Raw genomic sequence first — 18,791 nt, 5'->3', positions numbered from 1 at the left:
AACCGGAAAAGCATGACATGTCACCTTTAATATAAATACCTTGTGTGTGTGTGTGTGTGTGTGTGTGTGTGTGTGTGTGTGTGTGTGTGTGTGTGTGTGTGTGTGTGTGTGTGTGTGTGTGTGTGTGTGTGTGTGTGTGTGTGTGTGTGTGTGTGTGTGTGTGTGTGTGTGTGTGTGTGTGTGTGTGTGTGTGTGTGTGTGTGTGTGTGTGTGTGTGTGTGTGTGTGTGTGTGTGTGTGTGTGTGTGTGTGTGTGTGTGTGTGTGTGTGTGTGTGTGTGTGTGTGTGTGTGTGTGTGTGTGTATAGCTATTGCTTTATCTGATTAATGTTATTTTCATATGAAAGTCCATGATTATAAGTATGCAGTATGAGTATCATAACTACATCTTTGATGTTTATAAAAAACCAAACCGTTTGAAAATTGGTTGAAAATTGAGCAAGCTATGGTTATTTAAATAGTAAACCATAATGTTATGAATGAGAGAACTGCCTGTGGCAAGATGGCGGCCAAGTGGCAACGTCGGTCTCCATTGGCCAGCAGCGCGGGTGAGTCATCTAGTGTTTATATATATCTATGGTTCAACCGATCTGAATCGCTTCGTGAAGCAGTCACGTGGTATCGACAGGCAGCGAGGCTTCGTTTGTCATCGATGACGTCACTGGCCCAAAACGATACAAGCCTCGATACATGCTTCACAAAAAGCTTCGGGGATTACTCGACACACGCTTCGAAGCCTTGGCGCAATACGTAACATCCTTATACAGTCTATGGTAACATCACTACTTTACCTCTGTCTCCTGGGTCGTGCAATTGGGTCCTATACCTTGAGTTTCTGAGTTCGTAACAGGTACTTGTCAATGTCTCTAGGTATGTAAATGTAGCCCTGTAAATACTTTGTCCTTTTGTGTTATCTGTTTTATGTTCATGTTGTAACCTGCTGCCATGTTGGACAGGTTTCCCTTGAAAAAGAGATCGATGATCTTAATGGGATCACCTGGTTAAATAAAGGTTTAAAAGAAAAAATGTTGTCAGTCTCACGACGGTATCGAGACATTTATTTATCGCGATATTCGATATATCGTTACATCCCTAGTAAATGTGGTACAATATACTGTAGACCAATAGTCTGCTGCTGTTTATTACAGTCTCTGAGATAAGAAATACTAAGTTATAGGAGTAATTGTCACTGAAAATAACATTTATTCACACAGGGAGTAATAATACATCCAGCACTGAGAACTTCTATGTATCTTACCCAATGAAGTATTCATTTGTGTATATATTAATATTTTATTTAATTGAACAGGCCAAAATAATAACAAATCTGCAGTCAGTCGACAAAGGCAAGTTGTATGAGGAAAATGGCAGGCAACTTTCACTAGATTGATGGCTTTAAAACTTTTCTCAAGTTTAAGAGCTAACAGTCACACACTCTATGTCTGAGTAATTCTGAGGCAATATCTTAATATTTTTCTTCAGGGATAAGTATCGGCTGCTCCCTAGCTCCCTACTTCTGTTCATTACGTGATACAGTAGAGATAGTGTATTGTGAACTTGATTCACTGTGGGACCTGAACATACACTTAGAATATACTTTCTTAAGACAAAAATAGCATCTAAATAAAAGTTAAGTTGTTTAACCTGACACACATATGCTGCAAATTAGATTTGGTGATGAGGAAACATTTATACTGTGACATCTAAAAAGATTATAACAAAAAAAGTTTGAGACCATATCATTAACCATATCACATGCTGGTTTTTATTATCTTTATTTTTCAGTGGCCTTCAAAGTCATATAGATACAAAAAAGTTGTACAAGCAATAATTTACTGTACGTTTTCTACACTATCAATAGCCAATAGTCTGATATGTTGACGTGTAAAAACAAAAATAAAGGGCAAGTGTCATTTTTAACATTAATGATACCTGCATGTGGGGGCTGTGGATCAGTGGAGTGTGTTAATCTTTGGATAAGGGGAGCTCTGGTTCCAACCCAATTGCATTCAGCACGTCGTTGTGTCCCTGGGCAAGACACTTCACCCCAAATTGCTCCTGTGGGGACTGCCCACACAGGGCCGCCTTAATGCACGGGCTGACCTGGGCTGAAGCCCAGGGGCCTACGGAGATCGGGGGCCTATCATGAGCCAATAAAAAAAGAAAAAGAAAAAAAAAAGTTTTATTTCAGATGTTTTTTTTTTTTTTTTTAAATAAACAAAGTCTTGGCTTTCAGAATATGAAACTTTTATTTCCAAAATCCATCCATCCATCTTCTCCCGCTTATCCGTGGTCGGGTCGCGGGGGTAGCAGTTCCAGCAGAGAGCCCCAAACTTTCTTTTCCCTGGCGACATCAACCAGCTCTGACTGGGGGATCCCAAGGCGCTCCCAGGCCAGCGAAGAGATATAATCCCTCCACCTGGTCCTAGGTCTACCCCTTGGTCTCTTCCCAGCTGGACGTGCCTGGAACACCTCCCTAGGGAGGCGCCCAGGTGGCATCCTAACTAGGTGCCCGAACCACCTCAACTGGCTTCTTTCGACGCGAAGGAGGAGCGGCTCAACTCCGAGTCCCTCCCTGATGACCGAACTTCTCACCTTATCTCTAAGGGAGACACCAGCCACCCGGCGGAGGAAACCCATCTCGGCCGCTTGTATCCGCGATCTCGTTCTTTCGGTCATGACCCATCCTTCATGACCATAGGTGAGGGTAGGAACGAAAATGGCCCGGTAGACAGAGAGCTTTGCCTTCCGGCTCAGCTCCCTTTTCGTCACAACGGTGCGGTAAAGCGACTGCAATACCGCTCCCGCTGCTCCGATTCTCCGGCCCATCTCACGCTCCATTGATCCCTCACTCGAGAACAGGACCCCGAGATACTTGAACTCCTTCACTTGGGGTAAGGACTCATTCCCTACTTGGAGTGGACAGTCCATCGGTTTCCTGCTGAGAACCATGGCCTCAGATTTGGAGGTGCTGATCCTCATCCCAGCCGCTTCACACTCGGTTGCGAACCGATCCAGTGAGTGCTGAAGGTCGCAGACCGATGAAGCCATCAGAACCACATCATCTGCAAAAAGCAGTGGTGCAATCCTTAGTCCACCGAACTGCAGACCCCCCCCCCCCACGACTACGCCTCGAAATCCGATCCATGTATATTACAAACAGGATTGGTGACAAAGCGCAGCCCTGGCGGAGGCCAACCCTCACCGGAAATGGGTCCGACTTACTGCCGAGGACCCGGACACAGCTCTCGCTTTGGGAGTACAGAGATTGGATGGACCTGAGTAGAGACCCCCTCACCCCATACTCCCGCAGCACCTCCCACAGTAACTCCCTGGGAACCCGGTCATACGCCTTCTCCAAGTCTACAAAACACATGTAGACCGGATAAGCGTACTCCCAGGCCCCCTCCAGGATCCTTGCGAGAGTAAAAAGCTGATCCGTCGTTCCACGACCAGGACGGAATCCGCATTGTTCCTCCTCAATCTGAGGTTCGACAATCGGCCTGACCCTCCTTTCGAGTACCTTGGAGTAAACTTTCCCGGGGAGGCTGAGTAGTGTGATGCCTCTGTAATTGGCACACACCCTCTGATCCCCCTTTTTGAAAAGGGGAACCACCACCCCGGTCTGCCACTCCTTCGGTACTGTTTCCGACTTCCACGCAACGTTGATGAGACGTGTCAACCATGACAGTCCCTCAACACCCAGAGCCTTCAGCATTTCCGGGCGGATCTCATCCACCCCCGGGGCTTTGCCACTGTGGAGTTGTTTGACGACCTCAGTGACCTCCCCCCGGGAGATTGGCGTTGATCCCCCATCATACTCCAGCTCTGCCTCTAACATAGAGGGCGGAGTTGTCGGGTTCAGGAGTTCCTCAAAGTGTTCCTTCCAACGTCCCAACACTCCATCAGTTGAGGTCAACAACGTCCCATCCTTACTGTACACAGCTTGGATGGTTCCCTGCTTCCCCCTCCTGAGGTGTCGGACAGTTTTCCAGAACAACTTTGGTGCCGCCCGAAAGTCCTTCTCCATGTCTTCTCCGAACTTCTCCCACACCCGCTGCTTTGCCTCGGCCACGGATGAGGCTGCTGCCCTTCGGGCCTGTCGGTACCTTGCAACTGCCTCGGGAGTCCCCCGGGATAACAAATCCCTGAAGGCCTCCTTCTTCAGTCGGACGGCTTCCCTGACCACCGGTGTCCACCAGGAGGTTCGAGGGTTACCGCCCCTTGAGGCACCTAGGACCTTGAGACCACAGCTCCCCGCCGCGGCTTTGGCAATAGAGGCTTTGAACACCGACCACTCTGGTTCAATGTCCCCAACCTCCACAGGAATGCCCGAAAAGCTCCGCCGGAGGTGTGAGTTGAAGGCCTCCTGAACTTGGGCCTCCTCCAGACGTTCCCAGTTCACCCGAACTACACGTTTGGGCTTACCAGGTCTATCCAGAGGCTTCCCCCGCCACTCGACCCAACTCACCACCAGATGGTGATCAGTTGACAACTCCGCCCCTCTCTTTACCCGAGTGTCCAAAACATACGGCCTCAGGTCCGATGATACGATAACGAAATCGATCATGGACCTTCTGCCTAGGGTGCTCTGGTACCACGTACACTTATGAGCATCCTTATGTTCGAACATGGTGTTTGTTATGGCCAATCCATGACTAGCACAGAAGTCCAGTAACAAACCACCACTCCGGTTCAGATCAGGGGGGCCGTTCCTCCCAATCACGCCCCTCCAAGTGTCTCCATCATTGCCCACATGTGCGTTGAAGTCTCCCAGCAAGACTAAGGAGTCCCCTTCAGGAGCCCCATACAGGACTCTTTCCAGGGTCTCCAAGAAGGCCGAATACTCTGAACTGCTGTTGGGTGCATAAGCACACACAACAGTCAGAGTTTTCCCCCCCATAACCCGCAGGCGTAGGGAGGCGACCCTCTCGTCCACTGGGGTAAACTCCAACAACTATTTCCAAAATCACACGATAAATACATTTTTGAAGCTTGTAAAGGGAAGAAGACAGCTCTCCCTCGCCACTCTCCTATTCTGCTGTGCCCCTCCCTCCGCTGAAATTATGAATGTAAGGCGTATAGTAATCATAGATAACACGGCAGGGTCCGTTACTGTTTCTTTTCATCTGATTTCAAATAAACAAAGTCTTGGCTTTCAGAATATTAACCTTGTTTTCGGCAAATTCAGATGATAATACAACTTTGAAGCTTGTATTAGCTTGTATAATTACAAGCGGAGAACGGAGTAACTTGACGTCACAGCAGGCATAACAACAGCCGGTGTTTCTCGTGAGTGTTTTCCCCGGGAAACAAACACAATACACACAAACGCAAAAATACACAAAGACACACACGTATACACACACACTCGTGAGCTTCCCCCAGACCAGTGATCCAAACAAAAATATCTTCCCTATTTTGATCATTTGCTCCGCTAATCAATCAGATCGATGGATTCCAGAGATTTTTCTCAAAAATGATCACTCCGAAACAGTCAGTGGGCACCACTTCACAGCCAATCAGAATGAGAATATGTTTCACATGTGACTTATTCAAATTGCAAGTGATTGAGTGACAGATGAAGGTTGTTTAGGAGAAAAAGTTTGAGAGTGGCGCTCGGAAAAGGAAATTGTTGAGGGAAAAGTAGTTTCGAGACAAGCAGCTATTACAAAAAATGCCAAAGCTTACAGGTTATTTTAAACCTGTAGGCCAGGATGAGGAGGAAGGACGGATGAGGAGGAAGGATGAGTTCTGTACCGAGCGGCAGCGGTGCCGGCCACAGGGCCTCGGAGCCAAGTAGGCCGCCTGGTTCTGATAGCGATGTAGTAGCGGGAGAGGAAAAACAGACAGGAGGGACATTATCTGTTGGAGGAGATGGAGAGGACGACGAGGACTTGCTACGTGGAGGGGAGCCAACGGCAACCGGACAAATACATGAGGGAGGCCCGATACGTCACTCATATGGAGGAGAGGACCAGGCGTGCGTAGAGCAGAGTGGAGAAGTGCGATCACAGAGCCTGCCGAGGCTATACATGACTTTGATTTGTTGTTTAAATAGGGGGCCTACAAAATCTATCAGCCCCAGGGCCTGATGGCAGGTTAAGGCGGGCTTGCCCACACTCCACAGTACCAAATGTATGTAAGTCGGATAAAAGCGTCTAACAAGTGACATGTAGTGTAATGTTATATTGTCAGTCACAGAATCTTGATATGATAAATGCTGGTTTACCTAAATGGTTCCAGGGACACATAAGCTTATCCGTCAGAAAGGAGTGTGTTTCATGCTAATCTCTCTGCGGTGAAAAACATCCATGGTGTTGTTAGTATAGTTTTGCAGCTGCCTGTCACCAAATTATTTTGGGAGTTTGCATGACTGACAAGGGTGCCGTTTTTATTATTTTGTTCACAATTAAATCTGTGCAACGAGTATATGTTAAACTGCTTTAAAATCAATTCCCCATTATTTGATTTACTTAAGCATTATAAATAGCTTTTTTGAACTTGCCTTTTCAGTTAAAAGTTGTTTTATTCACAGATGTAGATTTTTGTCTCATGTGTAATATTCCTAATTCTCGTTTTCAATAATATTTTGTCATACTTTTCTGCATTCATGTTGCCTGCAGGAAAACACATGTTAAATGCATTTAAATCTTTGTGTACCTGTATCTAAATCTTTGTTTACCTGTATCTAAATCTTTGTGTACCTGTATCTAAAGGTAACATTTTTATTCTGTGCAGTTTATTTTGTTATTTTCAAAAGAGAGATGTTTTTGTGCCGCTTTATCCACGTGTGTCATTTGTTTGCACTGAACGCACTTCCTTAGCAACGTGTATCTGAACCAGGAAGTACTTTCTAATGCTCTAGCTAACTAGCTGCGGTTAGCTACAGCACAGAGGAGTTAAAGTTTGTTTTACTTAGATGTATGAGTCCATTTACCGTTAATGTGTATTAAACACATGCTTGGTACCATCGTGGTTAGCATGCAGTTCTGTCCCTGGTAGGAAAGAAGTGAAAACTGTAAGTTAAGCTTGTTTTGTTGGAGTGTTAGCGAGCTGTTAGCTAATAAGCTAAAGAAAACGCAGGACTTGAGATAACTCATCTTTTAATTCAGTGTCGTTTGTTTAATAAGTAAAATGCACGTAGCACAAACGAAATAACATGTGTTTTAATGCGCAAACTTTAAGCCGATATTCGTAACGATACAATAACAGGAACTGTTAGGAAAGTTGATAGCGTCAATTTAGTGTAACGAGATGAGGTGACAGCGTCTAATAATATGCAAACGTTTGATTTGTAGCCTTGTCGATCTCTAATATGAATAGCATATGTTTAGATAACGCTAGCTACAAGTTACATGTATTATATAATATTTGTGGTCGTGTTTGTACATTGGACACACAATCCATTCACTGTCGGTATAATCAGATTCTGCTGTAGTGTTGGTCCAAGTTATAACCTGTCTCATGCCCTCATGTGTCAATGTGTTTGTGGTCCAGAGCTGGGGACAACCATACTGCTTAGCAAGATTGTCCTAACATCTGTACATCTGCATCAAAAACACGAAATAATCGTATCCTTTATTACTCCTCAATGTTTCATTTTCTTTTGTTATTCATTTTTCACAGGTGTACAATGGGAATGGATTTCTTACCACTCTGTGATAGGCCACGATAGGCTTGTCAAGTAATGCAGGCGTTATGGAAAGTCTAATGAATTCTGCTGAAGAGCAGCAGCATTCCTCTCCACCGGGCAACTCATGGTCCAAACAAGAAGAAATAAACAAGAATGAAACGCCAAAATGTGTTGGTGGATTTGTTCTAGTGCATGCAGGTGAGTTTGCAACCCATAACTAACAAGAAGAAATAAGAGCCTATTAGAAATACATAAAAGCAGCATTACGTCTCCAAATATAGTTTCCTGCTTATTGGAAGTCACTATCACCTTTTATCAATGATGAAATGCTTTTTCCCATTGTGTAATTTTAGGAGCAGGATACCATTCTGAATCTAAGGCCAAAGAGTACAAGCATGTGTGCAAAAGAGCCTGCCAGCGGGTACGTTTATTTTATTGATATCACTATATTAAACGTTGTGTGTGTGCTAACAAACACCATAACATTGTACTGTTTTACACACAATCTGCATTATTCTTGATGAAAAAAAGTTATTATATGTATTACTTCAATCAAGGTTTAGGAAGTTCACAGTATGTGATCTGTTAAATACTTACTGTGTGCAACAGCATATATCAAACATTGCATAGCTTTCCTTTAAATAAAATGAAAGAATGCTGCTGTTACACTATTATATTTAATTTAGCTGAAATTATTCCAGATATGTTGTTGTTGATAACATCTTAGTAAAAAATAATTATACTGTCACTCCGTTATCTTCCAGGTTCGCATATACAAACCTACCACATTTCTTGATGTGATATATAAATATAAACAGAGATATTTGTTCATGCTTTGATGAGGCCAACTTTTTTATCTAATAGTCAACAGTTGCTCTGATGAGAAATTATATATATATATATATATATATATATATATAATTATGCTATAACAGCACATTAGTCAACTAAAAGTTGCAAAAATACTAAGGTATGTGTAAACTTCCCTCTACTACAGTTTGGTACACACTTGTTTTTTCTTTTTCTATCATTTGATCTGATGTTTTCAGTAAATATGTAAGTAACCTTGTTTTATCAGTTCAATCAACAAGATATTGGCATCTGTGAACAGCTGTCATTACATATATTTTCAGTCTGTGTTTTGGCAGTGGCACTCAAGCACTTTCCTGATCTTGTTTTGAAGTCATTCCCGTTTTCATTTGGCTGTATTAAGATCATTTTGCTGTTGGAAGGAAATTCTTTGTTCTTTGGCACTCTGAACCAGGTTCTTCTTATGGTTATTAAACAACCTTATGGGCCTTCAATCACCCTATATGTACAATAGGAATGTTCTTGATGGGTGATGAGCTGTGCCCAGTTTCCACTGGATTAACTACTTTGAATTATGGCCAAATAGTTACATTTTACAAGGGGTCTTATCCTTTCATGCTGCCCGTGTCCCTTTTTACATATACACATACAAGGTAAACCTAATTAAATCCAGGATCCTTATAGGTTTTACGCGTGTCTTTACCTTAGTTTTATCTCCAAGTTGGAGTTTTTAATGAGGCTTAAAATCCCAGTTTGCTCTGTCAAGGAGTTTATATTGTGAGTTACATTTGTGTTATGTTTGTTAGTTGGCAGGATATTAGTATTTACAGTAAATGCAAAGCAGTTTGATTATGTAGGGGCTAGAAAACAAATCAGGCGCTTTGAAGAAATTATTTATTTCTGTCCATATCCCATCCTTATGTAACTGACTTTGATGAAATTAGGTAATGAAAGTACAAAAGGCTGAAATGAGCAATGGGTGCATTCGGTTTTTACTGGAAAGCTGTTGCACATTCAACAAGGCTGTCTCTCTTTTCCAGGCTGTGGACAGACTCAAAGCCGGGGCCCTCGCAGCGGAAGCAGTGGCCGCAGCACTGGTTGAACTTGAGGTTAGTTATTATGGTTCCAGGTTTTATTATAAAAAGTTAACTGTTATGAACTCAGTATTTAGTAACAACATGATTTGCATAGATTGAATTACCTAAATTGGACATAACAACCGACCAACTTTTCAGTGAAAGTAAGAAACCTAATTTGACATGTGTATGTGTTTATCCAAAACAGCTTTATTCAGCTCCAGCCTCCAATGCATGTACGCATATCCTGTTGGATGATGTAAGAGATGATTTTACTCAAGGCAGGCTTGGAATAAAGAACAATGACCTCAATGAACTCTCTGCAGCTGTAAAGCTGTGCAGAAAAATGTAGTGCAGCTAGCACTCGTGTTTTTTAAGATTACAATAGAAAGTTTCAGATATATTTGCATCAACGTTTTAAAAGCAAAGCTATTTTTAATACTGCCTTAAGCCCACAACTTTATCAGCCAAAGTTCTAAGGTGATTTAGCACAAAAACCCAGATTGCGGCTTGAAAGAAAATGTTGTTTTGTTATTAAATTAAAGAGCAAATGATTGCATTGTTTGGCACGTTTCACAGAGAGTAGATCACCATCGGTAATTTGTGACGATTTTGTAAAATGTTTTAAATCATCTTGATTTAAATCTCTTCCAGTATTTTATTTGTAGTTGGTGATAAGCTGTTTCAAAGTATTGTTTTGAAATAATCTACCAAATGTAGTACATTCAGCAGAGCCGTTATATAAGCTGCTGATTTCAAAGGTCAAATATTTCCATTACACTACGAATTTGGCAAACAAACTATGGGAAGAAAATGACTTTACTTCAACATATTAAGATTGACAATATGGTTTATTGCAGATATAGTTTTATTCTAGGCTCTCCTGGTCCTTAATTGTTCTCAGGACTCTCCTTTTACAAATGCCGGCATGGGTTCCAACCTTAATTTGTCCGGGGAAATTGAATGTGATGCAAGTATCATGGATGGGAAGTCGCTGCATTACGGGGCGGTTGGAGCTATAAGTGGTGAGTTGTTACACATGCACTGATCTGTATGTAATATTGCTGTGTTGCTGTGGCAAGTTCAGTCAGCTGGAAGTAATGTTCACTCATTTAATTTTTTGCATGTCAGATTTTCTGTAGAGGTTTATAAACAATGGGGGACCACCCACTTTTTACTTGGAGAACAACCAGAAATGCTGTTAATATGTACGCACACACATACTCAGAACGTTTTTAATAAAGAAAGTGTTCAATAAAAGCATGTTTCCCTACACAACAACAGCCCAGGGGTGAAAGCTGCACTTTACATTTCGTCCATTTGTCTTCATCTAGTAACATTTAACATATTGTTTGGGCATGATGAGTGAAACTTTGTTAGCTTAGATATAAAAATATCTGCCAACCAGTGTTTTTCATAAGATTGAAATAGATTAAAAGCAATCCTGCATTCATTGGCGTTCTTGTGTTACTGAGAAATAAGGAAAATGTGCAACTACTAAGTAAACTTAACAAATATGTACAAAACAAATCCAGTTGACCTATACTACCAGACTTAATGATATGACTAAAGGATTACTGTGTGTGTTTACCAAGTATCTTGCTAGAAGAAACTGTTAGCCCTCTGATGATTCTGACTTTCCCTTCAGGTATTAAGAACCCGGTCTTAGTTGCAAACCGTCTTCTGAGTGAAGCACAGAAAGGGAAACTATCAGCTGGCAGAATACCACCCTGGTGATTATAATGGTTTTTAATTAAAGGTGGGGTATGTCATTTATTTCAGAAACACTTTTTGTTATATTCCATGGAATGCTCTTAACATCCCGATAGCAATGAATATATGAAATGCTTTGATAATAAATACATAAAATAAATTCATCTGTGGAAGCCGTAGTTCTGTAAAAAGCACGACCAATCATTTTAGCCGGCCCGGCTAAAGTAACTGGATGGCCTACCTGCCTGTCAGCCTTCCATCTGTGCACAAACTTATCTCGTCGTGCCCTCATTGGTCATGTGCACGTTCATGTGTGTTGGAGGAGGGGCTCTGTAAGGAAGTGGCAGATTTTATCCGGTTGTGTATTTTCAAATTCTAGCGCACTCGAGCTGGTTTCTCCAAAATTACCTACCCCACCTTTAATGTTGTTTTAAAGTGATTATATCCATTTGTTAATTTGCTTTGCTTTGTCAGCTTTTTAGTTGGGCGAGGAGCACATGATTGGGCCGTCGGACATGGAATACCACCGTGCCCTTCAGAGAAAATGGCCACCAGTGAGTTTGGTTGCACTGATTCAGTAATATGCTCCTTTTGCAAAACTGAAACAAAACACAGTGCTCTCTTAACCTTTGGCAGAGGTGCTTTTATTGATGTGGATGTGTTTAATAAATTATATAATTTTGTTTAAATCACAGAGTTCAGTTTATCTGCGTATAAGAGGAACAAGCGAAAGATGGCGCTGGCAGAAAAAATGGACACTGGTCATAATCATGCAAAGAAAAGACGACAATCAAGTGAAACTGTGAGTACCATGTTATTATTATCAGTTAAGATACAAATATTTGTAATATTACTTATCAATTGTATTCTTTCTCTACTGCATTTCTTGAGTGAGAAAGCACCAACCCCTAGTGGACAGCAAATAGCATGACTGTACCACCTAATAATCAATACCTCCTTGTGGGGATTGAAGTGATATAATGCCTGTATGCGAAACTGAAATCACACATTTTATTTGCTAGAAGTATTAAAAAAATAAAATGTTTTAAAACCCCTCATAGCCTTAGGTGTTGTCAAATAAGCTAATAGAGACAGTATCTAGCCACTGTTTACACCTACATGAAAGAACTATACAGAATGCAGTAAAACACCTCACTAATAAATAAATATAACAAATCACATCAGCATCAGACCCAGGATCCCTAACCAGCAGTTAAGCATGGGGACATATGGCATCAAACTGCATTTAAAAAAAGGCAGGAAACATCAAGTAGAATATGTTCTTTTATACAGGAAAGGAATTTAATGACTCTCCACAACTAAGACTTCTAGATATATTCTGCCTTTTATGATCTCACATTGACAAAGGGTCATTAAAGGAAGTGGCATTACAAGGGTGCACACAGAGGATTCCAAGAAATGATTCAAGTTTTGACAAGAGTTACGGCCCTACACACGGCGGCGTGCGTTAACGCTTCTGCCCATTAACTTTGAATGGGGTGACGTCACGCCTCACCGAACTGTAGGGCTGTCCCGAATACCATTTTTCGGGCTCCGGATATTCGGTAGTAATCAGCAGCGAATATTCGAATATTCGGTGCGGAGAGATTTGTATTTTTTCTTTAATACATTTTTTTTTCCCCAAAAGGTTTCATAACACGCTCCGAATCCGAGACACCTGACAACACGCTGTTAAGCAGAAGCGCAGATAGAGCATACTATTACGATTTATATGTATTTATTGTATCAGTACTCGCAAACATTAAAACTAAATGTGTCCTCTGCATTTAACCCAGCGCAGCACCCGGGGACCAAATCTGGTTCCACATTCCGTCTATAACATTTTACAACCTGAACAGTCAAACAAAGATACAAAACACATATTTCAGCTGCCAGCTTCATGTTGCTGGCATTGTCGTGGACAACGGCTACTCGCTTATAATTCGGAATGGCAAAGGCGTCCGCCACTTCTCCAAGCTGTTCTGCAATATTTACTCCCGTATGGTTTACTTCCATTACTTTGGTTTCCAAAACAAAGTTACAGAGTTTCCACTCGCGAGTTATGAAATGACAGGTGACAGCCATATACGCCTCCATACGCACCGAGGTGGTCCAAATGTCCGTTGTAAAATTTACGGCAGTTGAGTTTTCAATCTGAGTTACAATTTGGTCTCGGTGATCGCTGTACTTCAGAGACATGGCATCTAAAATACTGGAGCGTTTGGGGACAGTGTAGCCGGGCTCCATCTTCTTCATTAATTTTCTGAAGCCTTCGCCTTCGACTATGTAAATGGGTCTCATATCCATAGCGATGAAATGTACTATGGCATCTGTTATCTCTATCTTTCTTTTCTCCGTTATCGTTTTTTTTAACTGTAGGGTCTGCTGTATTGTTGAGGATGTTGATGCGTGGGGATGCACCTATGGCCACAATGTATTATTAGGCTGAGCTACTCAACTTTATGCCAATAATTGCCTTAGCCCCAGATGTTCCCACATTACTCCTATTATTTTCACTATGCTGATAAAATTAAAAAACTAATATAAAAAAATAATTCGGTTGCTTGCTTGCAACTATTTTCCAAGCAAAGTAAGTGCACGTTTTTATCATGTTTAACGTTACTGTTTAAACGGCGGATAAAGCAGCTTCATCATGGCAACTTCACAACAGCTAAGCTAAGCTAGGTTACAGCATCCAGGTGACTTTTCAGAGTTGTTGTGCCACCGTGGTAGGCCAGTTTCTTATCACATATTTGGCACACTGCCTTCTTTTTACCGTCGTCCAATTTAAAATGGTCCCACACAGCTGAAGTCTTCGGCATTTTATGGGTGAAACGAGGTGAAGCGAGGTGAAGCGTGCCATTTGCGTTCGTGACTGTGAACAGTGAACGCAATGTCAGGAGCACAGGCTGAGATTGTATATATTTCCGCATTTTAACAGTGCAATTCAAAAGTATAAATATAGTATAAGAATATGGCAATTCGCCTTTATTAATAGCATACATTTAGAAAAATATATTAATTTGTTTGAAAAATATTTTATTTTTAAAAATATTTTTTTGTTTGAAAAAAAAAAAAAAAACGAATATCCGAATAATGAAATTGAAACCCGAATAGTTGGCCAACGAACGAATAGTCGAATATTCGGGTACAGCCCTACCGAACTGCATTGTGGGAGAAAAGCATAGCTTTTCTCGCGGTGCTCGCTGCAAAAGTAGAGCAATGTTCTACTTTTGACGCTTCGACGGAGGCGTCAGCCAATCGAATCATATGCCAGTACAAGCTCTAGCCAATCAAACTGCGTGCTTGTGTGTCTGGGGCGGGAGATTCATGTGATTGGTTGTTGGTCGAGTGTCAGCCCCCCCCGCCGGCAAGCGACAACACACGCCGCCGTGTGTAGGGGCCGTTACGGCCCGTCTACACAGCAGCGTTAAAAAAATCTTCCAACGCTTCTCTGCCCATTCACTTTGAATGGGGTGACATGACTTTGCCTCGCTTTTTGCCGAACTGCATGGTGGGGAAGCAAAGCGAAGATTTCCAGGATTTTCAGGATTCAAAAGTTGAGCAATGTTCAACTTTTGAAGCTGAGGTGGAAGCGTCAGCCAATCAAATCCCGTTTATGCAAATCTGACAGTACAAGCGCTAGCCAATCAAACCACATGTATGCTGGAAGAGACATACCGCAGTTAATTTCCTCATATTCCAAACGAGAAATTACAGTAGCAAATCACCCGGTTCTTTAAGACCAGTAACTATTTACCGGGATACAAACCGGAGGAACCAGGCATGGAGGGAGGTGGCAGAGACAGTGGGTGAAACTGTAGGTTTTCGCCTGTTTGGGAGTTTATATATATATATATTAGTGCTGTCAAAATTATCGCGTTAACGGCGGTAATACATTTTTTGAATTAATTGCGTTAAAATATTTAACGCATTTAACGCATGTGCAGAATGGCCCGCCCCATACATGCCACCAGTGGCAGCGCCAGGGTATGGCTGGGGTAGGCTACACCCATACCAAGAAATGGCTTAGCCCCACCATGAACAATGATGTTAAAGTAAGCAAAATAAAGTCTGCCAACTCGCGCGGAGTAAATTGCACAGACAGCAGTTAGTAAGACTGATTTCAGTAGCCACGGTTTTGAAAACTTTTGTCACGTAGTGATCGTCTTCTCAATAGAACATCTTTGATAACGGCGTGGTGTTGTTGCAGGAAGTCCCGACGCAGAATACTTTTGCTGGAGTACAGGGCAGAGCCATATAATAGTAATAATATGGCTCTGGTACAGGGGTGCACATAACTGGTACGCAGGTTATGTGCGTAATCTGAAATGCGTACCGTCACTTGTGTCACAAAGCGTATTTGCGTACCGACGTACTTGTGAAGCTTTTCCAGAAGGCGGTTAGATCACCGGACGACAGAGTCGGTCTCCGTGTGCACAGACAGGGCTGCTGTTAACGTCGGTCTGTACAACGGAACTGTGTGGTCACGTCACTCTGTGGTCACGTCACTCTGTGGTCACGAAGTACTCCACTATCGCGCCCCCCCCCCCCTCTGTCGACTTTCCTGAAGTACTCCCCCGTTGATAGAAATCCACACGTAATGAATTAAGACCCCACGGTTTGATGATTGATAGGTGTGTGGGTTGTCTTTCATTTTGACATGCAGAAAAATGTTATAATAAACATAGATACTGTATGTTAAATTGATATATCCGCCTTCTTTCATTTATCTTTCCATTCCCACAACAATATACATAAATAAATGGCATATTTTGGACATAGTTCGAATGGTGATTAATCATGATTAATTAATTTTTAAGCTGTGATTAATCTGATTAAATTTTTTAATCGTTTGACAGCACGATATTGGGTTTTTGATACCGATACCGATAACTTTCTGCTTCTCAAGACCGATACCAATAACCGATAATAAAAAAAAAATTACGCCACTAATTATTTTAACGCATGTGTATTTTTTTTCCTTGGCCGCCCCGTAGCTTCAGAGCGCATCGAGTTTAAAATACCATCTACAAGCTGATGCTGACAGCCCCGCTCCTGCCGCCCGCTTGTGGCAGACCACACTTCCACGCTCACCGGCAGGCACCGACTGGCCATCTGGAGGGCCGGGAGGGTGTGTGTATGTGTGGCCCGAGCGAGCGAGAGAGAACTTACGTGCGTTGTTGTTGTTAGCATCTGGTGCTAGCTAGCTGCGCTAACGGATATAAGGAGCTGTTTAAATGAAAACAGAGGAGCGACATTTCGCCACAACTGCGCCGAGCACTTGACTTTATGCAGGAAGCAGACAGCGGGACATTGTACGAAAAGTCAGCACACTCAGCACGGATACATGAACATGATTGCAGCTTCCAGGCAGCTCCGGTTCGAGCATATGCCTTGAGTTGCACATAGCTCCAACGCGCGCGCACACGCACACACACACACACACACACACACACTTTGTATTGTATTATTGTCTTCGTACGCTTTTAACACACCATCGTAGCGATGGCGATGTTTCAGGTGACTGATCAGGTTCGAAGTAACGGCCCCTACACACGGCCAACAACCAACCACATGAATGTCCCGCCCCGGACATACAAAGCAAAGCATTCATGCTACATCCATGCTCACTAAATATACTGTCTATGCTTGCTAGCTGTCCATTCAAACGAAATACACTGGATATAAATTCCCCAAACAAGCGAAAACCTACCAGTTTCCCCCACTGTCTTTGCCACCTCCCCCCATGCCTGGCTCTTCCGGTTTGTGTCCCTGTATGTTCCCTGCCGCCACGATCATGTTCTCCTCCTTTTGTTGACATATGGGAAATAACTGCGGTCTAGCTCTCCCAACATACACCCGGTTTGATTGGCTACTGCTTGTACTGTCAGATTTACATACGAGGGATTTGATTGGCTGACGCCTCCGTCGAGGCGGCAAAAGTAGAACATTGCTCTACTTTTGCAGCGAGCACCTCGAGAGAAGCTACGCTTTGCTCCCACAATGCAGTTCGGCGAATCGTGACGTCACCCCATTCAAAGTGAATGGGCAGAAGCGTTGAAGTGGCGGCGTGCGTTGCCGCTTGGCGGTGGGCGTGTCTTGAGCTTGGGGAGTCAACGCGAGCAGCCCGACCAACAACCAACCACATGAATGTCCCGCCCCGGACATACAAAGCAAAGCATTCATGCTACATCCATGCTGGCTAAATATACTGTCTATGCTTGCTAGCTGTCCATTCAAACAAAATACACTGGATATAAACTCCCCAAACAAGATAAAAAAAAACAGTTTCCCCCACTGTCTTTGCCACCACCCCCCATGGCTAGGCTAGCTCCTCCGGTTTGTATCCCTGTATGTTCCCTACCGCCACGATCATTTTCTCCTCCTTTTGTTGACATATGGGAAATAACTGCGGTCTGGCTCTCCCAAGATACACCCGGTTTGATTGGCTACTGCTTGGACTGTCAGATTTACATACGAGGGATTTGATTGGCTGACGCCTCCGTCGAGGCGGCAAAAGTAGAACATTGCTCTACTTTTGCAGCGAGCACCTCGAGAGAAGCTACGCTTTGCTCCCACAATGCAGTTCGGCGAATCATGACGTCACCCCATTCAAAGTGAATGGGCAGAAGCGTTGAAGCGGCGGCGTGCGTTGCCGCTTGGCGGTGGGCGTGTCTTGAGCTTGGGGAGTCAACGCGAGCAGCCCGACCAACAACCAACCACATGAATGTCCCGCCCCGGACATACAAAGCAAAGCATTCATGCTACATCCATGCTGGCTAAATATACTGTCTATGCTTGCTAGCTGTCCATTCAAACAAAATACACTGGATATAAACTCCCCAAACAAGATAAAAAAAAACAGTTTCCCCCACTGTCTTTGCCACCACCCCCCATGGCTAGGCTAGCTCCTCCGGTTTGTATCCCTGTATGTTCCCTACCGCCACGATCATTTTCTCCTCCTTTTGTTGACATATGGGAAATAACTGCGGTCTGGCTCTCCCAAGATACACCCGGTTTGATTGGCTACTGCTTGGACTGTCAGATTTACATACGAGGGATTTGATTGGCTGACGCCTCCGTCGAGGCGGCAAAAGTAGAACATTGCTCTACTTTTGCAGCGAGCACCTCGAGAGAAGCTACGCTTTGCTCCCACAATGCAGTTCGGCGAATCGTGACGTCACCCCATTCAAAGTGAATGGGCAGAAGCGTTGAAGCGGCAACGCACGCCGCCGTGTGTAGGGGCCGTTAGGGAGTGCTGGATTTGTGAAGAACTCCCCTCTTCCTAAACCACTAATACCACAGTACTGGCAAAACGGGAGGAGCCGAGTGAAAAACAAGCGCCCCTCATCCCAATCCACCCACACCGCAGTATTATTTTCTTTTTTTTTACCCAAAAAATATATTGTATATTATCGGGGCTATTAATACTGGTATCGGGTTTATCGGGATGACGTCATAATTCCTAATATCGGACCGATAATTATCGGGCCGATAATTATCGGGCATCAAACGATTACAATTTTTAATCAGATTAATCACAGCTTAAAAATTA

General features: G+C 43.1%; 1 protein-coding gene across 2 annotated transcripts in view; it reads left to right on the top strand.

Moving 5' to 3' along the window:
• The first annotated feature begins 6,815 nt into the window (after positions 1–6,815).
• Positions 6,816–18,791, top strand: part of tasp1 (taspase, threonine aspartase, 1) — a 33,503-nt gene continuing 21,527 nt past the window's right edge. Inside the window, exons 1-9 of one of the 2 annotated variants that reach the window (XM_034101055.2) lie at positions 6,816–7,019; positions 7,628–7,832; positions 7,988–8,055; positions 9,485–9,553; positions 9,729–9,779; positions 10,425–10,545; positions 11,169–11,253; positions 11,708–11,787; positions 11,929–12,035. In XM_034101055.2, coding sequence (XP_033956946.1) covers positions 7,700–7,832; positions 7,988–8,055; positions 9,485–9,553; positions 9,729–9,779; positions 10,425–10,545; positions 11,169–11,253; positions 11,708–11,787; positions 11,929–12,035 — 714 coding nt within the window. In that variant the 5' untranslated portion in view covers positions 6,816–7,019; positions 7,628–7,699. The remainder of the gene's footprint in view (positions 7,020–7,627; positions 7,833–7,987; positions 8,056–9,484; positions 9,554–9,728; positions 9,780–10,424; positions 10,546–11,168; positions 11,254–11,707; positions 11,788–11,928; positions 12,036–18,791) is intronic. The other variant, XM_034101056.2, reaches the window with a different exon arrangement.

Source organism: Pseudochaenichthys georgianus, chromosome 15 (genome assembly GCF_902827115.2).
Source record: "Pseudochaenichthys georgianus chromosome 15, fPseGeo1.2, whole genome shotgun sequence".
NCBI lineage: Eukaryota > Metazoa > Chordata > Actinopteri > Perciformes > Channichthyidae > Pseudochaenichthys > Pseudochaenichthys georgianus.
The sequence above is the reverse complement of the archived record's forward strand: the minus strand, read 5'-3'. Positions and strand labels throughout refer to the sequence as shown.